Source organism: Spermophilus citellus, assembly GCF_964194105.1.
Source record: "Spermophilus citellus genome assembly, chromosome: 6".
Classification (NCBI taxonomy): Eukaryota; Metazoa; Chordata; class Mammalia; order Rodentia; family Sciuridae; genus Spermophilus; species Spermophilus citellus.
In genome coordinates, this window is record NC_138187.1 from 37,529,657 (window position 1) to 37,557,483 (window position 27,827).

At 50.1% G+C, this 27,827-nt stretch overlaps 2 protein-coding genes across 12 annotated transcripts in view; both read left to right on the forward strand.

Annotated features, from left to right (window-relative positions):
• Positions 1 to 27,827, forward strand: part of ZNF12 (zinc finger protein 12) — a 1,264,586-nt gene that overhangs the window by 282,154 nt on the left and 954,605 nt on the right. The window lies entirely within an intron of this gene.
• The window catches only part of GRID2IP (Grid2 interacting protein), a gene marked incomplete at its 5' end in the record, with an annotated part of 34,000 nt that overhangs the window by 1,426 nt on the left and 4,747 nt on the right, over positions 1 to 27,827 (forward strand). Inside the window, 13 exons of one of the 5 annotated variants that reach the window (XM_081299277.1) lie at positions 5,053 to 5,207; positions 13,775 to 14,023; positions 14,232 to 14,317; positions 16,650 to 16,719; positions 17,127 to 17,221; positions 17,520 to 17,703; positions 21,241 to 21,395; positions 22,509 to 22,658; positions 22,854 to 22,951; positions 23,160 to 23,277; positions 23,816 to 24,168; positions 24,568 to 24,984; positions 27,110 to 27,197. In XM_081299277.1, the coding sequence (XP_081155403.1) occupies positions 5,053 to 5,207; positions 13,775 to 14,023; positions 14,232 to 14,317; positions 16,650 to 16,719; positions 17,127 to 17,221; positions 17,520 to 17,703; positions 21,241 to 21,395; positions 22,509 to 22,658; positions 22,854 to 22,951; positions 23,160 to 23,277; positions 23,816 to 24,168; positions 24,568 to 24,984; positions 27,110 to 27,197 (2,218 nt within the window). Of the gene's footprint in view, positions 1 to 5,052; positions 5,208 to 6,346; positions 6,361 to 10,618; positions 10,654 to 13,774; positions 14,024 to 14,231; positions 14,318 to 16,649; positions 16,720 to 17,126; positions 17,222 to 17,519; positions 17,704 to 21,240; positions 21,396 to 22,508; positions 22,659 to 22,853; positions 22,952 to 23,159; positions 23,278 to 23,815; positions 24,169 to 24,567; positions 24,985 to 27,109; positions 27,198 to 27,827 lie in introns of those variants that run through there. The other 4 variants (XM_081299278.1, XM_081299281.1, XM_081299279.1 and 1 more) reach the window with 4 other exon arrangements.

Consider the following 27,827-nt stretch of genomic DNA (forward strand, 5'->3'; position numbering starts at 1 on the left):
CACTACCACCCCCACCTGAAGCTTAGATCCCACCTGGATGCCAAGCCTGCTACTTACTGGAACAAGTTACTTACTGCTTATTTACTGGAACATCTGAGTTCATGGATTTGTTCTCCATGGAAGAGGAATTATTCAGTCCTGCCCTTGGCATGGCCTGGCTGAAGGTTTAGGGGGCCCAGGAAATTTGGAAATCCTGTTGGAGCTTGACTGTTGCAAAAATGATTCCCAGTTCCACTCCTTAAGTATCACATTCCCTCGCCCTTACACACACACACACACACACACACACACACACACACACGCCTTCTCCAGCCTTCAAGCTTGGTCCAGTCCTCCCTACTTCTAAACTGACCCCCCACCTCCAGGAGTCTTTTCACTATCATGTACCCTGGCATGACCCCTGCCTGGGCCCTTCAACCTCTGCCATCTTGACTCTCTGGGCTGGTGGTATAGCTCAATAATTAAAGCATGTACTTAGCATGCATGAGGCTCTGGGTTCCATCCCAAGCACCACAAAAAAATTTTGTTTAAGTTGTGTTTTCTTCCTATACCCAGGGTGAATTCTGCTGCTTTAACAAACAAAATTAGCATCTTGGTACCTTTGCACTATAGTTTGCTCTACCCACACAAAATCCTCTAAGGGTTCAGGCAACTTTCCAGAGTAGCTGATGTCCCCATCTCAGTGTGAAGCTTTTTTAGATTCCCTCATCTCAGTGTGAAGCTTCAAGTTTCCTTGTGGAAGAAGAAACATGCATGGGAAATTGTGCCTTGGCTCTTAGAACTGCATGGTCCATCAATACTCATTGGCCAGAACTGGTTACACTGGTGCTCCTCAAGGATGCTGCGAAATGTAGTCTTTTATGTGTCCAGGAAGAGGGGGAAGATCTAGAAAAATTGATAAAAATTAGTAATGTCTGCAACAATCCCAGATGGCCTGTCAGAGAACAAAGTCCTTTCCCAAACACCACTTAATTCCTGCAGGGTTAGAAGGGGACAGACTCAGAACCATGGCAGGGTACAGTGGATATGCAGATCTGGCCAGGAAGCAGGGCTGGCTAAAGTGGAATCTGTCATGCTGCCAGGCCAGCTGAAGTGGGTTTTCTGACAAAAAAAAAAAAAAAGGAGAGTTGTGGATCATAGTTAGGGCTCCCCCCAAATCCTCAGAAGCGAAGTGTATCCCCCCCCCAAAAAAAAAGACTTCCTTCCGAAGATGAAGGGCCTCTGCAGAGCCTCCGCAAGTTCTCAATAACCAGCCCCCTGGGTGCTCTTCAGCACTCTGCCTGCCCCAGTTTTTCCTCCTTGAAGTAGCTGATATTTAATAGAAAATCCATTAGTGTCCCGTGATGGTGTCTCATGCTTAGATGTAGGTTGAGAACATCTGGGTAATAACTGACACCAAAACTGCACTGTGGCACAGGCCCCAGGAGGGGGGGAGTTATTTTTTCCTCTTTCTTACATAAAATATCTTTGTAGCTAGCCATGTTCTCCTCTGAATTGAAACTGCTGCTAACTTTGATTTCAAACCAGCAACCTCCCCAGCGGGACCAGTGCATGGGAGGTGGGTGCCTGGTGCTGTAGGTGCCCTATCCACAGGTCAGCTGAGGACCTGCAGGAAATGCAAAGCATTGCTGCTTTTTGGTTCAGTTCCATGAACATGCACTAGTGCCTTCTCTGTGCCAGGCCCTGTGCTTACAAGCTGCACAAAAGTCAGAAAGAGGGTTACCTTTATATGGCTGGTTGGCTGCGGGGAGCGTGGAGTGGGGAGACAGACAGTGACATGCACAGACTTGTGGTGTGAATTTTCTAGGATTCGGACAAACACAGAAAGTAGCTTCTACTTGGATCCCTGAAAGACCACTGTTAATACCTACTCATCATCTCTAGTGTCAGGCTTTGGAAAGCCTGTCTTAATCCCTTGGTGGAACCATTTAGGAAGCAGTCAGATATATAAGTTCAAGAGCAAGCCCTAAGTGGAAGATCAAGATATCATTTACCACTGGGGGTCCTTAACCAGAGCAGAATCATAGAGTCAGGGGCAGACTATGGTGGTTACAAGTGGTGGTATGGAAATAGAACATATAGATAGCTCTGGGCTAGAAAAAGGAGAAGAATGAGTTGTGAGACCAGGGGTGAATTCATTCATTCATTCATTCATTCATTCATTCATTCATTCGTTCATTCATAGTTTTGGACATACTTGAACATTTATATAAGCTGTGGGGAAGGAGGCAGTAGAGATGCCCAAACCATGCATTTAGCTGTCATTGACTCTCAATTGTGCAGGACAGGGGAAGCAGCCATCACTCAGATAAGGAGCCTAAACTAACATTCCTGCAGGGAAGAGACAATAAGCAATTGGACAAATCAATACACAAGTGATTCCAGATACTAATAATGAAGTGAGGAAATAAATAGAGTGAGGGGAGAGGGTGATAGAGGTCACTTTGATGGGGCAGTCAGGAAAGGCTCACTGAGAGGGGGACTTTTGAGTTGGAAGATGAATGACAAGCAGGTCACAGGAAGAAAGGGTGGGAATATGGGGGCAGTGAGGTGTCAGTGGCCTAGTAGGTTGGCTTTTATCAAGAAGGAAGTTCTTAATCTCATAGTGGAGGGTTAAAGGGAAGGATGATGGGTCTGCTGGGAAGTTGGGAGGTGCATGTAGGGAGGTGGTACTGACAACCCCCATTCAGGCTGAGATTGCATCATGAGCCCCTGAGAGAGAGATGCATGGCTTGCTCAGCCATCCAACCTTCCTTCCTGTTTCAAGATCAGCTCAAGATGTCAGTACCCCAGAGACATACCAAACTCTCCACTAACAAGAGAGGGCTCTCATGGAGCATGTACTTTAAATGGATAAATTGTATGGTATGTGCACAATTTAATGGTTTTTAGTATGTTCACACAGTCATGCAATCATCATAAGAATCAAATTTAGAAAATAGAAAACCTGGCACCCCTTAGCCACCACTCCACATGTTATAGTTTTCAACAAAGATTGAGAACATCAGTTCACCATTATCACTAGCCAGAGAGTACCACACTGCATCAAATCTAAGGGGTTGGGGAATTAGCTCAGTGGTAGAGTGCACCCCTAGAATGCATGAGATCCTGGGCTCACTCTCAGCACCAAAAAAAAAAAAAAAAAAATCTAAAATTCAATGCACAGTTATTATTTCATTTAATACTAAGAAACAAAACTCTCACTATTTAATATGACACATGCTTCCTTATGACCTTCTTATCACTTAATTTAGTAGTTACCTAAAGAGCTCTGTTAGATTTATTTAGACATTTAGTACCAGCAATGCGTATAACTTAGTGGTAGTAAAAATATGAACACTGGGCTGGGGATGTGGCTCAAGCGGTAGCGCGCTCGCCTGGTATGCGTGCGGCCCGGGTTCGATCCTCAGCACCACATACCAACAAAGATGTTGTGTCCGCCGAGAACTAAAAAATAAATATTAAAAATTCTCTCTCTCTCTCTCCTCTCTCTTTAAAAAAAAAATATGAACACCTACGACTTTCTCACAAATGCACAGGAATAATGACTAGCAATAAGACACATCCTGATTTCAGAGATGTTCAAGTATGAAAAAATTCTCACCCTAGAATCAGTGATACACAATGTTGATAGTATGGAGGGTACTGACTACAGAATAATGGGAGTTGACTCCATCAACAGGCAGAAAAGAAGTTTGTGGGAGTGGCAGTTCACAGGATCAGCTTTGAGCAAGCTTAGAATCAAGAAAGGATTTACAAGGAACACAGCTGTCCTAAAGCACCCTTCAGGAGAATCTGCTCAGGATGCACTGTGGAGCTCTGTTATGCCCTGAACAATCTTTGCATTTCTACATCACTCCTTCAAGAGCCAAAATCCTGGCCTCCAACCAGCGAAGGGGCCTCTGAGTGGCCAAAGCTGCAGCATAACCACCAGGATCTTCTCTCTCACTTAGTTTGGGGTTTCCTCCCTGTAGTTTCTGGATAACCAAGAAACTACAAATATGATCAGGTGTGGTGGCACACGCCTGTAATTCCAGGAGCGCAGGAGGCTCAGGCAGGAAGATTGTGAGTTCAAAGCCAGCCTCAGCAATTTATCGAGGTCCTAAGCAATTCAGTGAGACCCTGTCTCTAAATAAAATATAAAAAAGGTCTGGGGATGTGACACAGTGGTTAAGCTCCCCTGGGTTCAAACCTGGCACCAAAAAAGAAAAAAAGAAAAGAAAAACTACAAATATCCCCCATATGGGTGTGCTGCAGTTATTTAGGCCATATTGTCAGATATTTATATGGCTCCCAACATCTAAGTATGATAACAATGAGGAGGTAGACCTCCTCACTCATACATCATCCTGCATTTGTCAGGACATAACAAGGATAGATTCCTAGACATCAGGTCATTGGATAAAAGAATGGGCCTTCAATACACTTAACAAGCTACCTTCCAGAAACATTGTGTGCATTTGCAGGCCCATTTTCCATGGATACGCGCTCCTCTGAATAGATGTGCCTTGGTTAGTATTAGCCGATTTGAGCACAAAGAGAAAGAAAACAAAAATCCAAAGGGAGAACTGAGGGAGTCAAAATTCAGGGTTAACAGTACACTCACTACGTTTTTATGAAGCCAGAATGTTCTCTGTGGGATCTCTCAGCAAACAGCTCAGCGGAAGAGAACATAGTATTATAATAATAGTAACTAGCAATTAGTGAGTGCCTGGCACATTTTTCAGCTCTTGTATTAATTCCTTTGATCCTTAGAATATTCATTAGAATAGTTGTCCCTGGGTTTGAACCCTGATCCCATAACCTTGCAACCCACGTTGATTCTATGACCTGTTTTGCCCACAAATTCCTTTTCTGAAGTCACTTTACCTCTATCAGTCTCAGGGTTGTTTTGTTTTGTTTTTAGATGTAGAATGAATATCTAGAGAAAGCTGTGAAGTTTAAAATGATGATATAGGCAAAACTCTCTCAGCTATTTTGTGGAAGCAAACTGAGACAAGAAGACAGAGGTGAGTGATTCTCCCTGGTTCTACCATAGATCCCTTCTTGCAGGTGGATGAAATCTTGGGGGACCAGCTGACTGCCAAGGAGCAGGTGTTTGCGGCTCTGAAGCAATTTGCAGCTGAGCCACGGGTAGATGACCTGGTGTGGGCTCTCACCCTGGCACTGCCCCTGGAGGCCCGTGAGCCACTCCTGGAGAACCTCAGGTGACTCAGTCAGGTACAGGGTGGGTGGGGAGGGTAATTTTCAATCAACACTGTCCTCTTTCCCACCATCCTCCTGAGCACCCCACCAACACAAGTGGCTCTTGCACTGGCCACCAACACATCTGCAGCCCAGAACAAGGGTAGGCTAGTCACCCTGAAAGGCAACCAAAGAAGGTAGCTATTGGCTCTGCTGGATGCCAGGACATCACCTTGTGTGAGTACAGGGACTGCCAACTGCTAGGCTGCTATGGGCCTCAGAGAGGGCCCACCTCCTGATAGAAAGCCACAGATGCCCTGCTCCATCCCAACTCCAGATGGTGGAAATCTCCAACAGGATATTGAGATACTCCCAGTTCTTTACTGAGGCTGAGCAGAGGCACAGTGGGAAGGCAGGAAGCCTTGGACAGTGCTGTGTGGATCTGGACACCCACTCTCAATCTTGCAGATGATGCCTGCTCTCTGCCCTTTGACACCTTTTAATGATGATGATGATGATGGTGTGTTCCAAGGACCTCACCAGGTCCTTGATGGACACTCTTTTGCTGAATTCCCCTGGTGCTATTATTAATCCATTTCACAGAGCCAAACTGAGGCTCAGGGAGATTCAGAGACTCGCCTAAAATCACACAGCAAAATAGTGGCATGGCAGTCCCAGGACCCTAAAGCTAGTCTGCTGTGCACTTTCTGCTGTTCTGTTCTGCTGTGGACTCACTGTCTAAATTTGTTTGTCAGGAAAAAAATAAAATAAAATCCTGATGGGTCCTCACCTGGAGTGACCGAGGTGTCCCATAAATCTCCAGATCCCATCTCTTTGGTTGAGAGTCTCACTGCCTGCCCAGATTGGATCAGGCTCCCTCTGGGGCTTTCCCCATCCGGATCCTGTGGGGCATTCCCTTCAACTCCCATCTTATTGCCCACCCACCCCCACCCTCTCCTTCAGGTCTGTGACTGCCCCCAGCCCTCGGGGTTCCAGGGCTCAGCCCGCCCCATCCCCTGGCTGCCACTCACCCCGCAGCCTGCCCCTCCCTGTGGGCCTGGCCAATGTCAGGGACCCGGCTGGCCACCCCCCGCCCCCACCAGCCCGGGCGCAGCGTCTCGGCTCTGCAGCAGAGCATAGGAGGCCACCGAAAGAGGCCACCATGAGCTGCCTGGGGTGAGTAAGGGTCCTGCTCCTTGCTGGGAAAATTCAGAGAGGAAAAAAAAAAAAGTTCTTTCTAGAGCCGAATTTGCCGCGGAGATGATGCACAGGCGCTGAGAAATCCCTGGGGAGGTGACGGATGGGCAGCCCCCCGCCCCGCCCCACCAGGGTTGGGCTGGCTGGGGAGGGCTCAGGCGGCCCGCTGTCCCTAGGGAAGTTGGCACGCTTGTCCCCAGGCTGCCAGCAGCAGGACTCAGCTGGAGGCCCTCTCGGGTCCCCTCATTTCCCTCGGTGCTGCTCGGCTAGAGTCCCCGCCGCTTCTCCCAGGACAGCCCCCCCCCCCCCCCGACTTTCCGGATTGCTGTCCCCCAGCGACCCGAGATTAGGTAGCAGGTCAGGAAGGCAGGGCGGGGGTGGGGGGCGGTGGCTCTACTGAAATCCGCGGAAGCGGGAACCCTGGACTCCTGGGATGCCCGGCTCTGTAGCATCCTAGGGGCTCCTGGGGCGGATGAAACAGCTGCCTGTATTGTCAGCAGGTGTCAAATGAGACAGGAAAATTGGCGAGGCTGCTGGAGGAGGGGGCGGCACCCAGCTGGGCTCTGCAGGGAGAGGGTTACCCTGTCATTAGGGCTTCAGCCACCGGTCCCCACCCCCACCTCTCTACTAGGGCTTCCAAACACCTCTTTCCCAGGTCTGGCCAGTTGCCACCAGCGTCATCTTTTACTGGGTTCTAAGGTGGGTTCTGGGGTCTCTGTGGAGATTCCAGGGCACTGCCTTCCTGGGAGAGCTCAGAGCAGACAGGAAGGGTCCAGCCACAACCAGCTGTGACTCTGAGGATGGAGTGCCAGCTCAGGGCAGACCATGGGCAGCTCATCCATGGGCAATCAGAGCAAGCTCCTCTCTGGAGGTAGCAGGTGTCAGTGCTGTGGCTCAGACAGTGACTTGGGTGGGGTGGGGGAGTTCTGGTGGTGTGTCCTGAGAAGTTGGGAGGAGAGTCCCCAAGGAAAATTTGTCATGACCAGGATGAGGGAGGTGTCACAGTAGCCCTTGGAAGTCGACTGTGCCAGCTATAAACCATCCAGCATAGGATTGGGGGTGGGGGGTGCAGGCACAGGGAGACTGGTCCTGCAGGAGAACCCACATCAAGGAGAGTCAAGGCTTAAATAAGAGGTTGAGCTGCTACAGGGTGATGGGTGAAGAAATATATATATATTTGCGTGTGTGTGTGTGTGTGTGTGTGTGTATACGTGCCAAGGCTCCACATGGAAACTAGAACCCAAATCAGAGGGGTGTGGCTTCTTGAGGGATGGTCACAATGGCTAAAAGACAAAATTTGGGAAGCAGGAGGAAGAAGCACTGAAACCATAAACCTGGGCCTTCTGGCATAGTAGCTACTAACCACATGTGATTATTTATTTAAATTTTCACTAATATTTGATACAATTTGAAGTTCAGCTAAGTCTCACTAGCCACATTTCAGGCATTACATATGATAGTTACATATGGCTAGTGACTACCATTTGGGATAACTCTGACACAGAACACATCCAGGCTCCTTTGAAAAGCAGTATTTTGAGGTGCAAGACAGGTCTGTGGCTGCAATGTAAGCCGAAGGAGGCTTCCTTTATAATATCAGTTAATGCTGTGACTCAGAGCCTAATTTGGGTCTGTCCCCAGAGGGATCCTAGTCTGATGAAGTGATAAAATGACTTTCTAATTAGGACAGGCCAGGCAGTTGGAAAGTGTGAGATGGCCAGGAGGGAACAGGAAGGCAGTCAGTTGGGTGGTCGCTAGTGTTTCAGGGAACATTTGAGGAAGGGGGAGAGGTGTGTGTGAGAGTGGGGTGGAGAGGAAAGCAGCTGAGGTAGGGGAAGAAGCTGGAATTTGAAATCAAGACAGACCTGGAACTCCAGGTCCCCTCACTGACGGTGCAAACTTAAACAGGCTCATTGACCTTTACAGTTTGTAAAATAGGTCTGGTCAACCCGTGTGTTCCCAGCAGGACTCTTGATAGGAAACTGTAGAAATGAACCCTGCCAACTCTAGGCAGAAAAGGGATTAGCTGACAATCTGGAGGTGGGAGAGGGACCATCTGCACCCCCTCCACCTCTTCTTCAGTGACAAGTGCTAGGGACACCACAATATGAAGTTATTGGAAGAATTCTATGAGCTAGTGTAGGTAAAGTGCCAAGGCACATAGTATGTGATCAATTAATATTGACTTCCTTGGGGGGGGTCTCTTATCTTTTTCTTTTTTTTTTTTTAACATGATCAGGTTTTTCAAGTATGGCACTATTGACATTTTCTCTGTCGTTCTTACAATTTCTCTGTTTTTGGCAGCTACCCTGTGTGTATCGGATGTTTGGCAGCAGCATCCCCCTAGTTGCCATTTTGTGAAAACCAAAGATATTCCCAGACAGTGTCAAATGGCCCCTGGGGGAGGGGCATCATTGCCCATTTGAGAACTATTGTCCTAGAATGGTCTTTGGGAACACTCTCTTGCTGAGGCAGGTACTTCAGAGAAGCCCAGCTTCTGTCACTTGTCCCCTAGCCCACATAAGCTGCTTTGGATTTTTATCAAAAGAACCAGTTTCTGGCCCATTAGGGGCGGTCACTGTGCCTTTATGGACTTGGCCCAGAGGCAGTATGTCTGGAATCCAGCACAAACCTTTGCTCCATGCTTACATCTCTTCTGCCCTTGGCACGGTGGGCAGTTTTCATAGCCTTTGGATGTGCCTGGTTCTGGACCATTGCAGCTGGCACAAAACAACCAGAAATGGCTCTGTCATGATGCCTGCCTGGGGAGGGTGGTAGCCCTGCGGATGTCAGCAAATGGTGCTGAGAGGGTTACCAAACATTTCTCTCCCTGGCAGGGCTCAGGACAAGGTGTGGGGAGATCATGGCTTGAGGAGTTTGGCTCTGACTCCTGCTGCTGCTAGGGAGCCGTGCAGCCCTGGGAGGTCATGGCAGGGTGGTGGTCTCACTGGGACCAGGAATGGGGGGTGGGGCATGAGATGTGCTGGGCAGTATGGCCTGATCAGCTCTGCAGGTTCTTTCCTGTGGCAACTGAAGGCCAGCCCCTGGTGAGGTGTTCCTTTGAGGAACACAGAGGTAAAGTCCTGAGTTTCCCTACTCTGCAGTTTGAGCCTATTTGGGTGGTGTCTGTCTCCTGCTGAGTCAATGTCCCCCTTTGAGGTTGTCTCTGAGAAGCCCCCTTGAGGATGGCTTGGACTGGCTCCCTAGAATCTATCATTTCCACCCAAGATCTCAGATCCTGGCCTCTCCAGCAGTCAAGACTCTGAGTCAGTGGGAGTGACCATGCAGAGCAGATCCTTGGCGTCCACTACTGTTCTGACTTTCAGGGAGTAGCAGGCCTAGAGCCAGGGGAAAATCCAGACCCTTCTCTGCCACCTTTCTCTCCCCCTCCTGAGCTTTTCTCTCAGCAGGGAACTGTTCATCTCAGGGAGACCTACTTCCTGAGCAATCCCCTCCTCACTTCTACTCACTCACCAAGCTGCAAAATCTTTACCTCCTCTGTGTTTTAGAATCTAGCCTCTTGTGCAATCCAACACCTTCCCCTGGGTCCCCTCCCAGCAGCAGCCCTCTCCGGATGTACTAAAACTTCTGGCGTTCCTCACCTCCCCTTGAATCCATAAGCTCCCACATCCCCCTCCCATTATTCTGGGGGTGCTGTCTCAATTGCTGACCGTGACATTCAAGGTCTCCCTTTCCAGCCTCTTCTCCACCGCAGCTGACCTCTGGGTAGGAGGGAAGGGCTTCTTTTCGCTGGCCAACTCCTGTTGACAACCCCCCCCCCCCCAGGCCCAGCGCAATGGCCACCACCTCCTGAAAGCCTTCCGTGCTCTACAAAAGGCAGATAAGGCTTTCTCTGAGCTGTCTGGTGCAGCTGGGTATTGAGGACTGGCCACCGTGCAGGGGGACAGGGTGCAGCGCCGGAAAGGTCGCAGGCGAAGCTCCTGGGGAGGGAGTAAAGGAGGGAGCCAAGGAGAGGCAGTACAGCACTCTCGAACCGTCCCCCAGCTCTCGCACCCATCCTCCAGCTAACTGGTGGGTCCCCATGAGGGGAGGAGAGGGGCGGGGCGGGGCGGGGCCACCGAGAGGAGGCGGGCGCCCGGCCGGGGCCCGGACCGCTCCGGAGGGGCCCTGCGCGCTCGCCGGGCGGAGGCGCGAGGAGTTGCGGCACCCTAGCTCGGTCGCGGGCTCCGCCACTCCCAGCCTTTCTGCACCTGAGGCGCCGCCGTCCGGGTTCCAGATGGGGAAGGACCAGGGCTTCTCTCGGCACTTTAGGTAGCTTCCCCACTGCGCCCCGCGCCCCCCCCCCCCAACTGTGCGCCCTAGGCGCGGCAAATTCGTCTGGGGCTAGCCTGAAAGTGGGTGGGGCTGGGGCATTGAGGGGCTTCCCTGCCCTGGGTGGGTATCCACCGAGCTCGGGCGGAGTTGGGGGCTGGGGAGGGTATAAATAAACTGGGAAGGTACTAGAGCGGCGAGGTTTGCATGTTAGTTACCAAGAATTCGGTATGCAATCCTAGGAGTTGGGGTCGGATAGAAGAGCTAGGATTGGAAAACCCTCTTTTCTTCTTCCTACACTGGTGGAAGGAACAGGACAGGGAGCTGAGGCTGAGGTCGAGTGCTGTGGGTGAGAATCCAGCGTGCCCTGTCCCGAGTTTGGAAGGCACAACCTCTCAATTATGGCCCATCCCAAGCTGAAGCTACCCGGATGAACCAGGGCACCCTCACCCCAATCCCCACCACACTAATTCGTTGGGCGTTGATTAAGGGCAAGGTAGAGAAAGCTGGGTCCGGCCAAGGAATGTGGTGGAGAGAGAGGACCCCAGGGAAGCCCCTGGTAGCAGAACTGACCTGAGTGCAAGGTCATTGTGTGGCTCTCAGGAAGAATCTAGGGACCTCAGAAAGGACTTCTGGCATAGGAGGGACATGGGAATCCTGGATACCTATTGCCAGGCTGTCACAGTCAGAGGGGGGTCAAAAGAGTCAATTCAACTCCACTGCATGTAGCTGTTCTGAGTGGGTCAATTCATAGCAGCTCCAGGGGTGAATGGCCAGAGAGTAGAATGGATGGCCCACACAAGCCAGGGAGGGTGTCTGGCTCACCAGGCAGACTTGGCCTCTGGCTCAGCCCCAAGGACATCAAACAGTGAACTTGTCACTCATCCTTCTTCCACCTGTGCAGTGGGTGACTCAGTCTGATTCCCATAGTATGGAGGAGAGACTTTTTTTTTTTTTAATTTTTTTGCTCTTTTATTTTTTTTACTTGATTAGCATTTTTAATGGACACATAGCAATTGCACCTATTTATGAGGTGCAGTGTGGCACTTCACCACATGTATACAATGTGTAATGACTAGATCAGGGTAATGGACATACCCATCACCTTAGACATATATCATTTCTTTGTACTAGGAACATTCAAAATTTTCTCTATCAGGTATCTTGAAATATTCAATTAATTGCCAGCAACTACAGTGCTCCTGCTATGCTGTAGAACAATATACGCTATTCTCCTATCCATCCTCTTTGCACTTCTCTCTCCCCCACCTGTCCGAGCTCTGGTAACTACTGCTCAGTTCTCTACTTGTTCAAGATCAACTTTGCCTTGAGCTAAATGAGAACATGGAGTGTTTGTCTTTCAGTGCCTGACTTATCTCACCTAACGTAATGTCCTTCAGTTCTACCTATGAGGAGAGACTTTTCTACTTGCTGCTGGAGGGTGGAGCTGGGCTGGTCACCTGGCCCCTGCCCAGGCTGAACTCAGGAGCTGGGTGTGTAGAGCTGATGCCTTGCAGAGCCTGGAGCTGGAGCTGTCATCCCTCCTTTTCCTGGGCATGAGGCATGAGAACTGGGAGGGTGTGGGGCTTGTGCAGGCCAGGCAGATGGAAGTGTCAGGCTCCAGAGACCTTGAGTGACCATCTGAGGAATGAGGCTGGGGCTCCAGATTTGTAAGAATCACTGCTGGTAGGTAGGAAAGGGCTCCCAAAAGAGTTGAGCAGGTCATTCATTCTGGCCTCCTGGTCATCTGGAATATGCAGACCTGGAGCAGAGCTTGCTGGGGGACAGGACCAGCTCACCCCCTCCCAGAAGATTTACTCCTTTTCCCTCCCACTAGGCAGCCTATTCTGCTTGATTGGCCTTATTAGTCCTGCCCACAGAGGCCAGGGGAACTGTGTGAGTGCCACAGAGCAACCTCAGAGGGCGTTCTTTCAGCTAGTCGCAAGCCAGTGTTCCCCTGTCTCGCAGCTCCCCATTATTCCCTTGGCACTGGCTTCTGATACAAAGAACAGGGAAGGGAGCCTTGGGATACAGTCAGGGAGGCCTTGCTGGTGTCAGAAGCCCCACCACAGTGCTGAGGCTTCCAAGGCTAGGTTGATTCCAGCCTTGCCTAGCTGTGTAACCCCGGGAAGTCACAGATCCTCTCTGTGCCTCAAAATCCTCTGCAGCCAGTTGCAAAGTCCACCAGGATGTTAGCTCCCGTTGTTACTTGGAGATGTGATTAAATCCTTGCAGACCCCCTGGGTCCTGAGTCCCTCCTAAATGTTGAGCTCATAGCTGAGCTACAGACCCAGCCCTCAGAGAACTGCCAGCCTCACAAGAGGAGAACCATGGGGGCCAAGGACTCATCCAGGGTGTGGACCCTGCATGGGGGTTGTGCTTTCTCCACCCTACATTTCCAGGGTGACTCCTTGGAAAGCAGCAGTCACAGGCCTTTCAGCTTTGAGCCTTAGTACCTAGCCAGCACAGATGGTAGGGACTCATTGAATACATGTAGGATTAAATTGAAGGGAGACCAGTGTTGGGTGTGGAAGGGCGAACCCAGTTTAGAAAGCAAACAGAGGGGACCAGGCAGTGGCAAAAACCTGGATAAAAGCTTAGAGGTGGGACTAACTGTGGCATATGTAGTGGTCCTGGTGAATTCTGAGTCAGCAGCTGGAGAGCAGGGCTGGACAGAGAAACAAGCAGGAAGACTGGAGGTGTCCTGAAGGTTGGGAGAAGTGGCCACTGCTCTTTTTCCAGCAGAGACGCAGAGAAACAAGTAGTGGAGAGGTTGGGGGTACCTGGCAGGGGCGTGGCCTGGAGGGTCCAAGGGCATGAGATGAAGGAGTTGGGGAGACACCAGAGATGGATGAAGCATGCTAACTCCACAGAGGTCAGAGTAATGAGGGACAGTGAACATGACTTTCCCTAGGTGGAGCGAGAAGGACGCCACCCTCCTGGTGTGGCCCAGGACGAGTGGGAGCCTAAGTCCAGGCACAGAGCGGGAGACTGGAGATTCCACCTCCATCCCGAGGGAGGGGCAGGAGAGCTGGGAGTGGCATCTATCGGGGAACACCTTTGGGCCGCCATCGGGACGCGGTCAGGGGGTGCATCCCGACTCTGCATTCCTCATCCGCAGGATCTTCATCCCCAAGAAGCACCGAGCGCGCTTCGACGAGGTGGTGTCACAGGGCCTGCTGGGCAAGTTGTGCCGCGCCCGCCGGGCGCAGGGCGCGCAGCGGCTGCGGCGGAGCCGCAGTGAGGAGCGACCCGAGCGCCTCCTGGTGTCCACGCGCGCCAGCGCCCCGCCGCGCCGCCCGGACGAACCGCCGCCGCGCAAGGCTGCCTCTCTGGTGGGAGGCCGCGCAGGCCCTGGGGGAGCGCGCAGGTACCCGTGGCGCGCAGGCTCGGGCACTGGACCCCTCTCTGTTGCGCCCTTGGGATGGGGACGTGGGCAGAGAGCACGGGAGGTGGACATCTGGGGGGACAGGGAAGGTTAAGAGGAACAAGACACGAGTTGTCTCCACCCTCCGAGTCCCTCCTCCCATAGCAGGGAAGGCTGCCACTCTCCCATCTTGGCCTTTCTTTCTTCCTAGGACTGTCCGAGTCTACAAGGGCAACAAGAGTTTCGGCTTCACGCTGCGTGGCCACGGGCCAGTCTGGATTGAGTCCGTCCTTCCTGGTGAGGGGTGGGCAGATTGTCCTTAGAGTCTCTAAGGTTCGGGATCGGTGAAAGACCCTGTTATAGCCCTTTCTCCCTTGTCATTCTACCCCTGCTGCTCAGCAAAACCTCCCACCTCATGTCATATAACCTGTGTCCTCTGAATGTCCCAGAGTGCCAGTATATCCAAATCAACCAGCTATTTAAGATACTTGAGGCTAGAGGTCTCCAAGTTCACCATCACTCTAAGCCAAGTGATTTAAGTTCTTGATCCAGACCTTTCCTATGTCCAAAGAGAGGGCTGTGGACACTCTCTGGGACACTGGGGCAGCCAGGGCAGAGCTGGTGCCTGCCAGGCTGAGTCCCAAACAACATTCTCTGCTTAGAGAGCCCATGAGCACCTGCTAGCAGGTACGCTGCCATCTCAGGGCCTTGCCCACTATTCAGCCACCAAACTGGACAGACTCCCTTTTGCCTCCCACCAGCCTCCCCTTCTTGCTCCTGAAATTATGGCATCTTCAAGAAGGCAGAGCCTTTGCAGTGAAGGAATCCTTTCCTGTCCTGTCAGTGGGCAGAGGTGGGGAGGTACTCATCCATTGTGGAAGGTGTCAGTGAGGCAGAAACTTCTGGCACTGAATTGAACTCTTCCCTCTTGTAACCCTTCCACAGGGTTGGGCCACCTGCTTTCTAGAGGTCTTCCTCTAGAAATGATTAACTACTGCTGTTTGAATGAGGCTGGTAACCTCATGTTTTTCCCATTATAGGAAGCTGAATGAATTCTTACACGTAAGTTTGCAGCTTACAGATGGGGAAACAGAGGCCTAAAGAGACCCAGGGAAATCAAGGACCAGAATGTGCATCCCTCCCTTCCGAGCACCTGAGCATGATGCTCCTATTGACACATCCCCACCAGTATCCCTGCTAATCCCTTTCTACGCTTCCATATCCTGCATCTTCAGCATACAGATTTGTGAAATGGGAAAGAGCCTCAGTGCTTTTGCATCATTGTCCCAACCTTTTAGATCATTCTGAGACCTTTCTTATCCTGATAACTGGCATGCTGTAGTTCTGTTTGGATTTGGGCGTCACTCAGTTGTTGACACAATGGTGTAGGAAAAAGGCCCAAGGCTGCTTCCTAGAGGGCTTCCTCTAGAAATGATTAACACTGCTGTTTATGGCTTTTACAACTGCTCCCCACCCTAAGACCCACTTTTCTGCCTTTCCCAGGTGTGTAAAGATACTTGGCCTAGGGCCTTGTTAAAATCCAGGTGTACTGGTCTCCTTAACTCAACCTCTAGGCTAGTAACCTCATGCTTTTCTTTTCATAGGAAGCTGAATGAATTATTTCGTGGGAGCTTTTACAGATGGGGGAACAGAGGCCTAAAGATACCCAGGCAAATCAAACACCAGAACGTGGTGTCTTCTGGCTCCAGGCCTGGTGTGATCTTCGGTTCCCTGGGACAACCCCCTAGCCCTCCCACCCCTTCCAGACAGTTCACATTGGTTTAATTACCAGCATCACCTTCTCCCCCTTTCCTATTCCTGGGAACAGCCCCCCCCCCATCCCATCTCTCCAGGAAGTCTTCCCAGATTGTCTTTTTCCTCTCTAGACAATCTCCACAGCTTCAAGAGAGCATTGCGCACAGTCTGGGGTGGTATTTTATTTAGGCATTTATCACTTTCCCTGCTTAGTTCCAAGTCAAGTTTAACAATGATGACAAATAAAGGAAGCGGAATGAGCAAATCTGTATCCATAGGAGCTGATTTTCCAGCTTGCCTTCCAGATGTTAGGTGACCTTCAGGGCTACCAAGACAGACAGCAAAAGTTAGCTGCTCCCACGTGTCTTAAAAGGCAGGTTTTATTGATTCAGGTGTGGCAAGGCCAGTGGGTCAGGAGACACTTGCCACTGGAATATCATTTTGCCAAGACATATCCCAAGAGGAGGAGGTACAAGATGCCACAGGGGACATGAGGAGAAGTGCTGGGGCTTGTCGGAGGCTGACAGAGCAAGGGGAGAATATGAACAAGAGCCTTTATTGTGGTTTTCACAGGAAGGAAGGTGGGAGGCAGACTAAACCAACTAAGTGGGTGCCTGGCCCTGGTGTGATAAGGGTGGGTGGACAGTGGCCCAGAGAGAGCTCCACAGAGGAGGTGGTTGGGTGTGGGCTCTGGATTGGTTGGTCTGCATTCTTAGAAGTGAGTCACTTACCAGCGCTAGTTTGGGTCTGAGTCTCTATTTCTCTCCTGTAAATCAGGAGAATAGCATCTGGCTGGAAGAATGGGATGGATCCCCTACAGGGCCAGGGTAGGGCCCTGCCGGCTGACCAACATGCCCTCTCTTCTTGCTTTCAGGCAGCCCAGCTGATAATGCAGCCCTCAAATCAGGCGACCGGATCCTCTTCCTCAATGGACTGGACATGAGGTCAGAGACCAGTCCCCATCTCCTCTGATCCATTGGCCCTAGGTCTGTCTCTCTTCTACCTGGAACTCTTGAATCTATCCCTGCAGCTGGTCAACAAGAAAATGCTCCAGCTCCATACTGGGGACACAGAAATGAAAGGACCATCTGTGTCTTAATCTGGAGGGGGAGCTCTGCCTCAGAATGACATGGGCACAGCTCCTTCCTTGTGCCCAGGAAGGTCAGACTCAGGGCAGTAGCAAAGCAAAATGGCTGAGGCCTGGGGCTTCTGCACAGGAGATTGATGAACAGGAGAGGCAGGGCCTTGGCTAGTCCAGCTGTGGTCTGGCTGTGTGACTTCTACAGACAGGGCAGGGAGGGGGACAGGACTCACCCCTATCTGGCCCTCCTGGGCCATGTCTGCTTGGCAGGAACTGCTCCCATGACAAGGTGGTGTCCATGCTACAGGGCAGTGGCGCAATGCCCACGCTGGTGGTGGAAGAAGGGCTTGTCCCATTCGCTAGCGGTGAGACCTGCATGCCTCTTCCTTGGGTCAGTCTGCGGTGGACCGTGATCTTCTCACAGACTTGCAGCTTCCCTTCCCAGGGCTGCCCAAAGGTGGCGCTATGGAGCCCCAATGCACAGCGACCAGAAGCCGCTCAAGGCTCTCCCTCCATCCCAGTCCCCCGCTGAAGGCAGCAGTGCACATCCCAATGCATGGCACTCCCAGCTCAGGAGCCATTGACTTCAGCTGCCAAAATAAAACTACACCTGGCTTGGGGACTTTGGGTCACTGTTGATTCCCTTGTCTATGGCCCCAGCAGACTCCGATTCTATGGATTCCCCTAACCCGTCATCAGCGCTCACCTCCCTGCAGTGGGTGGCCGAGATCCTGCCTTCCAGCATCCGGGTCCAAGGGAGAACCTTCAGCCAGCAGCTGGAGCACCTGCTCACGCCTCCTGAGCGTTATGGGGTCTGCCGGGCCCTTGAGAGCTTCTTCCAGCACAGGTGGGCGAGCAGAGTGGTGATGGGAACCTGTTGTGGGTGTGCCCCACGTCCTGTGCAGACTCAGCACCCTGTTCTCGGAGCCTGAGCCTCCTCAGTTGAGCCCCTTCTTTTGCAGAGCAGAGTACAAGAAGGCAGTGGCTGGCACCAAGGAGATCAGGGGTTGGAGTGTTGGTCTGTCCTAGAACAATCTCTGGTCTGACACCTCCTAGCCCCATAGCCTTGGGCAAATTGGCAGGACCCCCATGAGAGCCTCACTTATCATGAGCCAGGCTCTTGGAGTGAGAGAGGGATATTTCTTTCTGCACCTCAGCTGCAGCAGACTGCATTGATCAGCCTTCTTGGCCCATGGGGTCATTATTCTGGACTGTGCCAAGCCTCACTTGATCATTCACTTTTTTTTTCTTATTTTTTTTGTTTTAGTTGTAGTTTTTATTTTATTTATTTATAAATAAACATTATATTTATTTTAGTTTTTAAATTTTATTTATTTATGTGGTACTGAGGATCGAACCCAGTGCCCCATGCATGGGAAGCAATCGCTCTACCACTGAGCCACAACCCCAGCCCTGATCTTTTGCTTTTATTTTGTTTAAACAATTATGGTAAAATATGATTCATGGCTAGGCATGGTGGTGCATGACAGTAATCCCAACTATTCTGGAGACTGAGGCAGGATGATTGCAAGTTTGAGGCCAATTTGAGCCATTTAGTAAAATCTTGACTCAAAATAAAGTTTTAAAGGGCTAGGAATGTAGCTCAGTAGTACAGTGCTTACCTACCATGCAAGAAGTCCTGGACTGAGTCTCCAGTATCGTCAAAAAAGAAAAAAATATATATATATTTCATATACAGTACCACCTATTTAAGTGTATAATTCAGCGGTTATTGTATTCAAAAATATATGCAACCAACATTACAGTCAATTTTAGAATTTCACCACATGTAAAAGAAACCCTGAGCCCTTTCAGTATGACATTCCTACACATGCTTATTTATTTCTACCCCCTGACCTTAAGCAACCACTAATCTACTTTCTTTCTTTATAGATTTTCCTATTATGGACTTATATGTGAACAGGAATCATATAACATGTGAATTTTTATGTCTGATTTCTTCCATTTAGCATAGTAATTTCATAGTTCATTCAAGTTATAGCTTGTACTTCATTCCTGTATTTTGTTGTATGGATGCACCATGTTTTGCTCATCCATTTGAACATTGATAGATATATGTATTGTTTTTATCTTCATTCCTTTTGAGCTTTACTTTCTGTCCAATTTTAAATATCCCTGCTGTATACCAGTCTGATGAGTTTATTTGATTTTTTTTGTTTGTTTGTTTGAACGTGTTCTTGAAAACTGTGCATTGCTATCTATTATGGGTTTTTTTGTTTGTTTTGGTACCCAGGATTGAACCCAAGTATGCTTTACTTCTGAGCCAACTCCCCAGCCCCTTTTTTTGGTATTTTATTTACAGACAGGGTCTCACTGATTTGCTTAGAGCCTCACTAAGTTGCTGAGGCTGGCTCTGAACTCAAAATCCTCCTGCCTCAGCATCCAGAGCCTCTCAGATTACAGGAGTGCATCTCTGATGTATTTTTCTTTTATATCATCATTGTGTTATATGTCACCTTCCGTGTCTGACTACTGTGTTTAGCTCTGTCCATATTTACCTCTGTGCATATTTAATATTTGTTTATAACTTCAGTTAAGGTCTCATTGTTTACAACCTGATCCCATTTTTTTTGCAGGGTGATATGGGCGATTGAACTCAGGGGCACTTGACCACTGAGCCACATCCCCAGCCCTATTTTGTATTTTATTTAGAGACAAGGTCTCACTGATTTGCTTAGTGCCTCACCATTGCTGAGGCTGGCTTTGAACTCGTGATCCTCTTGCCTTACTCTCCCAAGCCACTAGAATTACAGGCGAGCACCACCACACCTGGCATGATCCCATTTAAAAAAAATTTTTGGTCTTTCAGTCATAAGATGACATCTTGTGATTTAAATTTGGCTCTCTTTTATAACCAATTATTTTGAGTGGTCTTCAAATATGCCTGTGTAGTTTTTCTGTTTTCACTGTAAATCACCTATTCCTATCCTTTATCCATTTTTGTTTTTGGCTCTTGTTGATTTGCTCAAATTTCTTGTTTATTTTAGTTACTGATCCCTTATTCATTTTGGACATTAAAAATATCTTCTCTCATTTGTTTTGTTATTGCTTCTGTTATGTCTAATATTATTGTGTCTAAGTTGTGCTTCTTTGAGCAGATATGCTTGATTTTGTATAATCGACATATTTTTGGTCTTATAGTTTCAGATTTTGAAATTTTAAGTCCTTTTCTGCTTCTAGTCAAAAGATACCCTCTTGCCAGGCATGGTCGCCCATGCCTGTAATCTCAGCAGTTCAGGAGGCTGAGGCAGGAGGATTATGAGTTCAAAGTCAGCCTCAGCAAAAGCAAGGCTCTAAGCAACTCAGTGAGATCATGTTTCTAAATAAAAAACAAAATAGGGCTGAGACGTGGCTCAGTGGTCAAGTGCCCCTGAATTAAATCCCCAGTCCCCTCTACCTCCCACCCCCCAAAAGATATCCTCTTATTTTAATAGTTTTTTTCTTTCACATTTTGGTTTTTCATCCAAACTGAATTTGCTTTTCTTTTTTGTGTGGTATTATGTAAGGATCCAATTTTTCTTTCCTATATAATGCTAGTCAATAATAAAATTTTTAGACATTTCAGCCCATGTGGTCCTCCTTCACAATTCTACTATAGCAGCCTAGAAACAGCCATAGACCAAATGTAAACAAATGGCTATAGCTTTGTTCCAATAAAACTTGCTTTATAAACACAGGTGATAGGCCAGATTTTAGCTCACAGGCCATCATCTGTTAGTCCCTGACACAGTGAGTCTGTTTTCCCAATACACTCTTTATGTTTTAATCCATTAATTCTCAAGTTTTCAATTCGGTGTACATTTCAATTAAATTGACACAGGTGCATTCAAATAGTTTGGCAATCCTAATCTAGAGTTTATTATACAATTCATTATCCTTAATGATGTTAATGATATAATTAACAATGTTAATGTGTATTATCACCAATCACTCATCTATTATTTTCTCAAAAGAATAGTACTCTAAAAACATAAATTTTTATTTCAAAGTTATTATAAAGTGCTGTATTTGTTGCTTAATGTTAGTTTTTTTACATATTCCATAAATGGCACAATAGGACATAATGGGTTAATCTTCACAGCCGCTCCATGATGTAGATGCTATTTTTAATCTCCATTTTACAGATGAGGAAACTGAAACAGAGAAGTTAAGTAACTTGAGAAAGGTCTCTTAGCTGGCAAGTGGAGGAACTGAGATTTGAATCTCAGCAACCAGTGCTGAGGTCCTTCCCATCCACTGCTGTCTTTCAAGGATGGGGGCAGAGCACGAGGGTGAATTCTGTGGCCTTGAGTGCCTTCTTTGGCCATCCATCCCTAAGGGGATCCTCTGAGTTACGACTCCCTTGTTCCTGCACCCTCTTCAGGAACATTGATACCCTCATCGTGGATGTCTACCCTGTGTTGGACACACCTGCCAAGCAGGTCCTTTGGCAGTTCATCTACCAGCTGCTGACATATGAGGAGCAGGAGCTCTGTCAGGAGAAAATCGCGTGCTTCCTGGGCTACACGGCCATGACAGGTAAAGCACCCCCTGCATACCCCTTCCCCTACCCATGCTGCCAGTTGCCCAGCCCACCAGGTGAACATTCAGACACCTGTTCCCACTTGTGAGTTCTTATGGCTGACCCAGCCCCTCTCACACCTAGATGTGCCCACATACCAGGCAAATTCATACCACACTTGGATTTGGTCTACACTTGGCCCTGAGCATGTACCTGCCCAGATTGACCTTCATGCTGCATGTACCGCATGATCTGAGACTTGAGAGGCTCCACCTAACCACCTGGGGGGTCTCAGGTTTCTCCTCTGCAACACAAGAGTAATCTTAGCACTTGTGCTTTATACCTTGGGAAGTATATCACAGATCAAGAAATGCCCATGGTTGCTGCTTTCAAATATATCAGCATGTGACTCCTGGTTGGGTCATCCTGGCTGGAGGGCTCCAGTTCACAGTCCCACACACTGTGAGCCTGGTAGGCTACATACGACCACATTTTCCCACCACGGCCTACCTGGCAATTAGCCCACGAAACCACGCACTTCATGTTTGAAGCCATGTGAATGGAAAGGATGCCAGACCCTTGGCTTTACCTGCTACAGGCACTCTGTACCCACAATGGCAGTCGCAAGAGATGTGCTTTTTGCTAGTCCTTGTGTGGCCATTATCCCTGGTCCCAGACATCCAGTTTGCTGAGAAGGACTGAGAGTTTTAGCAAGAAGCTCAGGATCCAGGCTGGGCAGCACATGTCTGCCTAGGCCTGGAAGTTTTGTTTCACCCTGAAAGCCTCTTTGTCTAGAAGTGACCAGCTTGGTTCAACCACAGGATGTTGAGACCCTGGAAGATTGGGGTCCTGAAAAGAGAGCCCATTTGGGAAGGGCTGGGGCCCTAACTCAGGCTCTGTCCTCAGGCTGACTACTGTGAGGTGCTTCTTTTGTTCACCTGGTTTCTGGACCCAGGGCTTCTTTTTGAGAGTTGTCTTAGAGACCAGCAGGGAAGGTCCATAGCCTAGAGTCAACATATAGGTGCAGAGCCCCTTGCTTATGGAGGGCCCATGTATGGGTTTTTGTGGAGGCCCCTTTCTTGTGGAGGCCAAGAAGTCAAGCTGCCCCATCTCCCCTGTGTGTCCTACAGCAGAGCCTGAGTCCTCGCTGGACCTGGAGCCCACCCCGGAGCCTACGCCAGAGCCCACACCAGAGCCCCAGCCTCGGAGCTCTGTGAGGGCCTCTTCCATGTGCCGCCGCAGCCTTCGGTCCCAGGGCCTGGAGTCCAGCCTCAGCTGTGGTAAGGCCCCAGATGGGAAGGCCCTGTTACCCTCCTGTAAAATGGGCTTGATGAGAAACAAAGTGGCAGGGACCGGGGGCAACAGGGCTGGTGGTGCCCTCCTGGATTGGTAGGGCAGGCCTACAGGGTCTGGGCTGGGGACTGAGTCTTGGAACTCAGATGTGGTAACTAGATCCCATGGTGCCCTCCCAGCAGGTCCCAGTGACTGCCCTGAGATGCCTCTTCCTCTGATCCCAGGTGAACGCCAGGCTGGGGATGGTACATCTCTCCCTGAGACCCCCAATCCCAAGATGGTGAGACCTCCTGTCTGCTTCCCAAGTGGAATCAATGAGGGGTGGAAGATGGGTGGCCCATGAAGTGGGGCCCAGGAGATCTCATGCCAAGACACTCCCTGTGGCTACTCCAGACTAGGGCACATGACCCAGGCCTGGCCTCTGAGTCCCAGCTGGGGCTCTATGGGAGCAGTGAGAGTAATCTAGACTTGTCCCTTCCACTCCCTAGATGTCTGCCGTCTATGCGGAGCTTGAGTCTCGACTGAACAGCAGCTTCAAAGGGAAAATGGGGAGTGTGTCCAAATCCCGGGCCTCCCCACCAGGCCCTAGTCTGGCAGGCACAGCAGGTAGGGGCTCAGCCAGCCTCTGGTCCTGAGGGTGCGCTGGCTTCTGTCCTTCTGGCTGGCTTTCCAGGTGTCATTCCCACTTCCAGGCACACCCCTAAAGTGTGTGCAGCTAGACTGTGGGGAATCCCAAAGGCATGGGTATCATCCATCAAGGTCTAGCTTGCCTCAGCCCCTTTGTTGTCCCCAGGGTCCTCACCACAGCTATGAATTTGCAAAAACAGAGGAATGCCCCCAGAGAAGTCCCTGGGTTAGCACTCGGCTCTTGGATGAACTATTAAGTGCATGCATTACTCTGTGAATGACCCAGCTGGGAAGATGGTTTCCCAGATGAGCTAGAGTCTGGCTGATCTGGATCCAAGCTGTGCTCTCTGTACCCAGTCTGGTCTCTGAAGCCTTAGAGGCAGGGTCACCCAGGGGCTTCCAGTACTATGCTCAGAGAGGGAAAGGGGAGTGTCCTGGACACAGAGCCAACCTTCCCCAGGGCTCCCCTCCAGCCTGTGCCTGGAACCTTGAACCTCATACTCCATCCCCCACCCAGGGCCCAGGACCCTGTCCGGAGTCTCCTGGCCCAGTGAGCGGCTCCTGCCCTCCCCCTGCTACGACCCGCTGTGCTCAGGGGGCCTGGCCTCTCCCAGCAGCTCCGAGTCCCACCCTTACGCCAGCCTGGACAGCAGCAGGGCGCCCTCCCCCCAGCCAGGCCCCAGGCCCATCCACCCTGACAGCCCCCCCAGCCCGGACCCTGCCCGCCCGCCCAGCCGCAGGAAGCTCTTCACCTTCTCCCGCCCCGTCCGGAGCCGGGACACGGACCACTTTCTGGATGTGCTGAGCGAGCAGCTGGGCCCCAGGGTCATCGTGGATGATTTCCTGACACCTGAGAATGATTATGAGGAGGTGGGCATGCAAGGGGGGAGATGAGTGTGGAGCTTGGTCAGGAAACTGCATCCCCTGGCCCCTGCAAGAAGTTTCCTGCCCTGGGAATCTGCCCCTGTTCAAAGCTATCCTCTATACCCCCAGGCTACCCCCTCACAGCCTCAGGTTAAACCACAAGGCTTTTCCTTTCCCACACTGACCCATCCTTTGCCTGAGGCTACCCCACACACCTATCTCACATTAGCCCCTTCCTTATCCCAGGCCACACTCCCAAGCCATCCCATCTTCAGGCGACCATGAGAGGGTCCTTTCCTCATCCCCAGGCTCTCTAACCTCTTACCCCATGCTTTATCCACCTGCCCTGGTCTCTCTGGGCCTGGCCTGTCCCTCTCCTTACTTATTTCCTCCCACTCCTACCAGATGAGCTTCCATGATGACCAGGGAAGCTTTGTGACCAACGAGCGGAGCAGTGCCAGCGAGTGTCTCAGCAGCAGTGAAGAGGGCAGTTCCCTGACCTACTCTTCCATCTCTGACCACATTCCCCCACCCCCACTCAGTCCCCCCCCACCACCACCCCTGCCTTTCCATGATCCCAAGCCCAGCTCCCGCACCTCTGATAGTACCAGGGGCCCCACTCAAGTCCTGACCAAGCCCCTTACCCAGCTTGGTCACCCAGTCCCACCCCCACCCCCACCCCCCCTTCCTCCACCTGTGCCCTGTGCACCCCCCATGTTATCCCGGGGCCTGGGTCACCGGCGGAGTGAGACGAGCCACATGAGTGTCAAGCGCTTACGGTGGGAGCAGGTGGAGAACTCGGAAGGCACTATTTGGGGGCAGGTAGGTGACCTGGGGCCCATTGGTGCCCCAATGAGGGGTGGGTGGCCTAGACATCAGCATTGAAGACAAGATCCATCATCCTTCAGGCCCCTTCCAATATTGGTTGGAACACTCTCTGGTCCTCCCCACCTCAAGCAGAGGAGGTGTGAAGACACGGTCCAAGGACACACTTACCCTTGTTGGTCAGTGCAGATCCACATCTGGCCCAGTCCAAATCCAATCCAGTCTGTGTCTCTAAACCACTGGGGACACTTGGAAATACCCCACACCAACCTTTGAAACCTTTCACTTTTTTTTTTTTTTTAGTTGTAGACAGACACAATACCTTTATCTCATTTATTTATTTATTTATTTATTTATTTTTTGTATGTGGTGCTGAGGATCGAACCCGAGCCGCACGCATGCCAGGCGAGCACGCTACTGCTTGAGCCACATCCCCAGCCCCAACATTTATTTGTTTTTACGCGGTGCTTAGGATAGAACCCAGGGCCTTGCATGTCGAGGCAAGCGCTCTACCAACTGAGCCAGAACCCCAGCCCGAAACCTGTCACTCTTGAGGGTGGGCTAGTTCTCCTAGGCTTTAAAAAAAAAAAACATCTGGTCCCAACTGCATATTAGTCGCAACCTTTCCACTTTGATGCTTGAATATTCTCCCAGTATATATTTATACTTGAATACCTTCACCAGTGGGGAACTTGCTACCTGTTGAGGTCTTCCGTCCCTCACTGGATAATGAAAAAAAAATTAATTGTAGTTGGACACAATACCTTTATTTTATTTATTTATTTTTATGTGGTGCTGAGGCTCAAACTCAGGGCCTTGCATGTGCTAGGCAAGTGCTCTGCCACTGAGCCACAACCTCAGCCCCTCACTGGATACACATAACCATCTTTCTTTGTATTCCTCTGAATTCCTGTCTTCCCAAGATTTCCTTGCCCTGTTTTCTGTCTGGCCCTTTAAATAAGGCAGAGCAAGTATATTGTTTTATCCATAAACCAGCTAACCTGTAAGATGAACAAGATTCACTCTACACCTATTCTTTAGGTCATTCCCCTACAATGTGTTTTCTAGCTCCATAGTCCAGTGGTTAAGCCCTTGTCACAGAGCAGTCTCCAAGCTCCCAGTGGGACTTGATCAATTCAGAGGAGAGAGCATACCTCCTTTGACTTGGATACCATTCTTCTTTAAATATGGCCTGGGGTCCCTCCTGCTTCTGGGCCTGCCCCATCACAGTGGTCTTGCCCAACCTCATCCTCAACATCAGTCTCTTCATCTTCTTGGGACCAATAACATGCCCTCACATGTAACCACGCTGTTCAGGTTACGCTTGTCATTGTTCCTCTTGGCCATGTCCTGGGTCTCGGTTCTTTTTCCTGCCTTCCCATCCTAGATGGTATCAGCCCATATCGCCAAGAAATATTTCCATGTTGCTAATAAAAAGATTTTCAGCAGGACACCTACTGGGTCCCCTGCAAGTGTTAGGTGAGTCCTTGAGATCTGCTCCATAGTATAGTCCTTCCACTGGTTATCAAAGCTGGAAAACCCTGTGTGACAGGTCACCCATGCAGCCAAGTCCAATTCCATGCTAATTGTCCCTGACATGTGGCCATATTCTGAGACTGTTCTCTCTTTGGGATCTCTCCATGGGCAACCACTCCATCCTCACTCCCTGTCCAAGCCCCAGAGGGTCCCCTCCTTCTTAGATCATCTCAGCCACTTGTCCAGCTTCCAGCCCGTGGCCTTTACTGCTTAGGTTCCCCCAGCCCCAGCTCTGTCTGCCCAGGATGGCTCTGGGGTGAACTCACTCCCTGCAAAGGAGACTTCAGAGCAAAGCCAGGCCCTTCAGTCCCCCTCTTTTTGTCTCCAGCTCCATCACAGCTTCTTTACATCCCCTGCTCCAGCCCAGCTTCAGCATGGATGGGGTCCCAAGAATGGCTGTATTATTGACTACAAGGGGAGACAGCTCCTCACCTGAGAACTTGGATGATTTAACTTTTTCTGTACTATTCTCCTGTTTTGGACTTCATCCCTCAAGCCCAGGACAGCCCACAGAGTGGACAGCTGGAGAGGGCAGTCCAGCTGTTGCTGTTCCTCCTCCTCTGAACCTCCCCTTACTCCTTCACAGCTCGGGGAGGACTCTGACTACGATAAACTTAGTGACATGGTGAAATACCTCGACCTGGAGCTTCATTTCGGCACCCAGAAACCTACTAGTGAGTGGCCTGGTGGTCCTGGGGGAAGTTCAGAGGGCATCGCAACCTGCTACCTTTTGTGGCTTCCTTAGGTTCAGAGTCCCCAAAGCCTGCCCTAACTGCTATTTGGCTAACATATCTTCTAACCTTCAAGCCCCGTTAGTTTTTCCCATCTCAAAGTGGAGATAATAATAAAAGCTGGCATTTATTGTGTGCTGACCAAATGTCAGGTAATCTCACTTCTACATTAATCCCTTGACAACTCTGCAAGGTAAACACTAGGATCACCTCCCCTTCCTAAAGAGGAAGATCTGAGAGGCTAGGTAATTTGGTCAAAGTCACACAGGCAGAATAGGGTAAACAGAAAGCATCTACAAACATCTCTTTCTCCTTCTCCCCTCATCCCTTTATGGGTATCACTCTATTGTATTTGGGTGGGACTCCAAGAAGCCCAGTGTGTGGTCACAGGATGGAGGAGAAAGACTGACTTGTACATTCAGGAGTCATCTGAAAGTTCCAGAGGTCGTTTGTTTTCATTATCCTGCTAGCTGGGTCCAGAGGGCTCAAGGGAGAGAGGGCATTTGGGAAGGTGACAGTGAGGGGATAAACACACCTTGCACACTAAATGCATTCAGATCTGCAATGGGAGAC